The 4957-nt window shown below is 61.5% G+C and overlaps 1 protein-coding gene across 7 annotated transcripts in view; it reads left to right on the top strand.

The window, feature by feature from the left end:
- Positions 1–4957, top strand: part of LOC113215414 (zinc finger homeobox protein 4) — a 358772-nt gene that overhangs the window by 178891 nt on the left and 174924 nt on the right. For all 7 annotated transcript variants that reach the window (XM_052269215.1, XM_052269216.1, XM_026435043.2 and 4 more), the window contains one exon: positions 146–3156. In XM_052269215.1, coding sequence (XP_052125175.1) covers positions 192–3156 — 2965 coding nt within the window. In that variant the 5' untranslated portion in view covers positions 146–191. The remainder of the gene's footprint in view (positions 1–145; positions 3157–4957) is intronic.

Genomic DNA, 4957 nt, shown 5'->3' with positions numbered 1-4957 from the left:
CCGCTATCAAAAGCACACAGTTTATCTCGGATATGGATTTTGCAATTAGCTAACTACTTGATGAGCACTGAACGAAAATACTGGTCCTCTCTGAAGTGTGTCGTTGACGTGTTGACTAACGTGCGTTTCTCTTGTCTGTTTGCAGCGTGGAGCCGGCGGTCGCCCCAGCAGCAGCATGTGATTGGCTCGCCATGCCCACTCCGCAGGACGATGGCAGTCTGCTAGACGAGCACCGCGGCCCCGGCCCCGGCTGTAGCCCCGGCCAGGACACGACCATGAGTCCCGAGGAGGAGACGGCCGCGCCGCCCGCCGCCCTGATGGCCGCGTCCAGGCAGGCGGACGAGGAGCGGAGGGTCACCTCCCCGGCGAGCGGCAGCAAGTACGACGACGTGCCCAGCACCACCCTGGCGGCGAGCCTGGCGGAGCACAAGGAGGACAAGACGGAGGCGGCGGCCACCAGCCAGCCCAGCGCGGACGCGGAGGACTCGTGGGGGACCAACGACGTGGAGAAGTTCGACGGCAAGATCGTGTACAACCCGGACGGCTCGGCCTACATCATCGAGGACAGCGAGCTCAGCGAAGAGGAGATCGGCGACGGCTGCATCGTGGACGGGCGGGGAGTTAGCCTGCCCGAGCAAAGCCAGGTGTTCCCGCAGATCGCCAACGCGTTCTACGTCAGCAGGAACCCGGCGTTGTACTCGGCGCTGTTCGGCCAGCAGCAGCAACAACACCAGCAGCAGCAGGCGGCGCTGGCCAGCAGGCACCAGGCCCCCGAGGCGCCCGTCATGCACAGCTACCGCGTGTACTCGGTGCGTGACAACAAGGCCGAGGACAAGGAAGAGGGCAAGGACGGCGGCGCGCGCAAACAGCTCAAGATCCCCGCGCAGGAGGCTGCCTCGGTGCCCGTCAAGCCCATCCTCATGTGCTTCATCTGCAAGCTGTCGTTCGGCTACACCAAGTCGTTTGTGGCCCACGCCATGGGCGACCACAACCTGGTGTTGCGGGAGGACGAGAAGGAGATCCTCAGCCAGCAGAACGCGTCGGCCATCATCCAGGTGGTCGGCAAGGAGAAAGAGCCCCTCCTGTCCTTCCTCGAGCCCGTGCCTCCGTCAAGACCGCAGCAGGACGCCGAGCACCGGGACCTCCGCGACCGCGACGACGTGGAGGCGCAGTCTCTCGTCGTGCACCGGAGGTCGGTGGACCGGTCGAGCGCGTCACCTCAGCGCCCCACCCCGCAGCAGTCGCCCCAGCACCATGACCGGCCGCGGTTACCTCAAGTTCCTGAGACGTCCCCAGTCTCCCTGCCCCAAAACGGCAGTAACAATAGTAACAATTTTCTCAACTACAACCACCAGAGGCTGATGGTCAATGGCCTCAACAGCGTCATGGACCTAACTAGAAAGAGTCCCGGGGGCCCGCCCTCGGGGCCGCCGTCCCACGGCCGCAACAGCGTGTCGCCGGGCGCCAGCCCCAGCCCCAGCCCCCTGCAGCTGTCCAACCCCTTCGCGCCGCCCCCGCCAAGCTTCCTCACCGGCACCACCATCGGCGTGTGCCCAGACCACATTGGCGGCCGGCCCAGCGGCGTGGAGTGCACCAAGTGCGAGCTCATCCTCAGCTCCTCGCGGCTGGGCGGGCCGCTCGCCAACATGCACTCGCGGAACTCGTGCAAAACGCTCAAGTGCCCCAAGTGCAATTGGCACTACAAGTACCAGGAGACGCTCGAGATCCACATGAAGGAGAAGCACCCCGAGACGGAGACGTCGTGCCTGTACTGCATAGCGGGCCAGCCGCACCCCCGGCTGGCGCGCGGCGAGACCTACACCTGTGGGTACAAGCCGTACCGCTGCGAGGTGTGCAACTACTCGACCACGACCAAGGGCAACCTGAGCATCCACATGCAGTCCGACAAGCATCTCAACAACATGCAGGAGCTGCAGAACGGCGGCGTCAATAGCGCGGAGGTGCTGTCGCACCCTGCGCTGCAGACGCCGCCGCCCAAGTCGGCCGTGGGGCTGTCATCGCCCAGCGTGCCGTCGGCGCAGTCGCAGAAGCCCAAGCCCACCTTCCGCTGCGACGTCTGCAACTACGAGACCAACGTGGCGCGCAACCTGCGCATCCACATGACGTCCGAGAAGCACACGCACAACATGATGGTGCTGCAGCAGTCCATGAAGCACATGCAGACGCTGAGCGCGCTGCAGCAGTCCCACCAGCAGCAGCTCTCGCTCGAGTCCCTGCTGCACTTCCACCCCGGCCTGCTGCCCGGCGGCCTCCCCTCGGGGCTGCCGACCGGCCTGCCCGCCGGGCTGTCCGGCCCGGACAAGCCGCCGCCGCACTCGGAGGCCGCGCTGGCCGACATGGCGTACAACCAGGCGCTGCTCATCCAGATGATGACGGGTGGGCAGATGCCGCCGCACATCCCGCCCGAGCTGGCGCCGCACATGGACATGGGGCTGAACCCCGAGACCATGGAGCCGCCGCCAGGGCCGGCCGACCCCAACCCCACGCACCTGTTCCACTGCTGCGTGTGCAACGCCTTCTCCACCGACTCGCTGGAGCAGCTGTCGCACCACCTGAGCGAGGACAGGACGCGGATACGCGAGCAGGAGATCCTGGCCGTGGTGGCGGGCCACTACGTGTGCAAGCTGTGCTCCTACAAGACCAACCTCAAGGCCAACTTCCAACTCCACTGCAAGACGGACAAGCACCTCCAGAGGCTGCAGCACGTGAACCACGTCAAGGAGGGCGGGCCCCGCAACGAGTGGAAGCTCAAGTACGTCACCAGCCCGGGCGGCATCCAGGTGCGGTGCCACGCCTGCGACTACTACACCAACTCGGCCCACAAGCTGCAGCTGCACGCTGCCGGCCAGCGGCACGAGGCCAGCCACCTGCTCTTCAGGCACCTGCGGGAGTGCGAGGCCGCCCTCCGCGAGGACCACAACACCGCCCCGCGGATCTACCACTGCGCGCTCTGCGGCTTCTCGGCGCGAGCGCGCCTGCCGCTGCTGCAGCACATCCGCTCCATGAAGCACGTGCAGATGGAGCAGCTGCACCAGCTGCAGCGACGCGCCGAGGGCAAGGATGTGCAGACCGACATCGGCGAGATCTTCCAGGTGGTGACTGAGCCCCAGCCGTACTCCGGCGATATGGACTGTGGTGAGTAGACGTGTTTCTTTTTCATTTCTGATCGTACATTACACAAAAATGGCAAATCGATTCCCTCCTGCTATCGCGCGAACTCGCATATGGGTGCAGCCGCCCATTCCGTAGCTTTCAGGTTCAAGTTCAGGTTCGACCGCTTCGTAAAAGCCTCATACGCAGCACTACTAGCTTTTATTGAAAGTGTGGACGTCCGGTCCGAGCAGTCCGACGAGCCGTTGTGGCGGCGTGCCGCGGCGCGGTGCCGTACGGCGCGCGGGCGTTAGCGCGATGTTCGAAATAATCCCCACACCAGGACCGGTTGACATTTCCACCGGCCGAGCCTCTCCAGGCGGGCAGCCGGTACAGGGCGGGGCCCCTGGTGGGGCGGGGCGGGGCGAGGCGTGGCGTGGCGCGGCCAGCCGCCGCTGCGGCGGCGTTGGATATTTCGAATCGCGCGGGACAATGTCCTGTTTCTCCTTCTCACTCGCGCTAATTAGACGCGCCATCTTGACGCCTCGCGCTCGCTCCACGACATTAAGTGGTCCCCCACCCTGTCGACGCCGCTAGAGCTGACGGTGTCTGAATAAAACGTCCACATTCCTACTTCAAGGGGGGAAAAGGCAGAAATAAATTTGTTTCTTTGAGGGAATTAATTCCCCTAATGCCGCCATCGTGTTTACATATCTGGCTGATGCGATGTCTATCGCGCTGTCCACACGTTTATTGTGAATCAGGATTGGCGAAATGTTAATTCAACCAGAAATGTATACAACCTCTCTGAGGCAGATGTCCTCTTTCGGCCATAAAAACAAATTCCTGTCGGCCAAGTGTGAAAGCAGCTCTACTCATACGGCCCCCTATCAGCGCGTGTGCTTTGACAGTTCGGTCAGGCAGAGGAACGGGTTCGAGACGACCTACCCGGGTTTTGTCTCGAGCGCGACGCCAGAGAATATCTCATCACTGGCGGTCCTCATCGGAAGATGACACTGGCCCTGGCCCGTCGGCCGTTCCAGTTTGTTGTTCGTCTGGACTGCCGTGTCAAGGTGGGGTGGTCGGTTGGGTCAAGAGATGTGTAGGCGAGGATTTGTTAAACTTTTTTGCTTGTTTTGCGACATAGTACCCGTGCGCATGGCCCCGAAGATTGCAGGTTTCTTAATTTTTTCTCCCCTCTGACTTGTAAATTATTTCAAGTTATGATTCTCCCCTCCATAACTCCGATTTGGATGCCGGAGTGCGAAAACACATCGGGACGCGGTTAATCCTAAGAAATGTTCCGTTTTGGAGCGGGACAGGTTCTCTTTCAGACTATCACAGGGCGTAATGTATGTGTGCGTACCCGTGTGTGTCGGTGTGTGTCGCGGATCCGGTTTTGTACACGGATCCCAAATGAAGGAATCATGCTCCAGGAGGGGCACGTACCGATATCCGCACTCCCGATTGATCAGGCTGAAAAATTTGCTTCGTAAATCCCCTCTACTTGGGGCCGAGATCTTAAAATACTCACGGCATGAACGGATCCCGACGGCTTGTCCATACTGAACACTCGCAGACTTTATGCGTTTGCCCGCCTGTGTGTATGTTCCTGTGCGTATGTGTGAGTGCATCGGTGCAGAACCTACTGCACCCAATAACCGTTTAAACATTTTCCTCCACTCCTTCACACTTGTTTTTATAGCCAGGCGGGCATATTTCATGGCAACGTTCCGTTGATGTGTTCGGTTCGACATGTATACGCGTCTCCGTCGCACTCGCTGCTCCCTCCTTGTCGCAACCCACCGCAGCGCGGTCGCACCTTTCTGCATTTTTTGTGCCCCCC

This window comes from Frankliniella occidentalis, unplaced genomic scaffold, assembly GCF_000697945.3.
Source record: "Frankliniella occidentalis isolate FOCC.00 unplaced genomic scaffold, Focc_3.1 Scaffold86, whole genome shotgun sequence".
Lineage (NCBI taxonomy): Eukaryota > Metazoa > Arthropoda > Insecta > Thysanoptera > Thripidae > Frankliniella > Frankliniella occidentalis.
The sequence above is the reverse complement of the archived record's forward strand: the minus strand, read 5'-3'. Positions and strand labels throughout refer to the sequence as shown.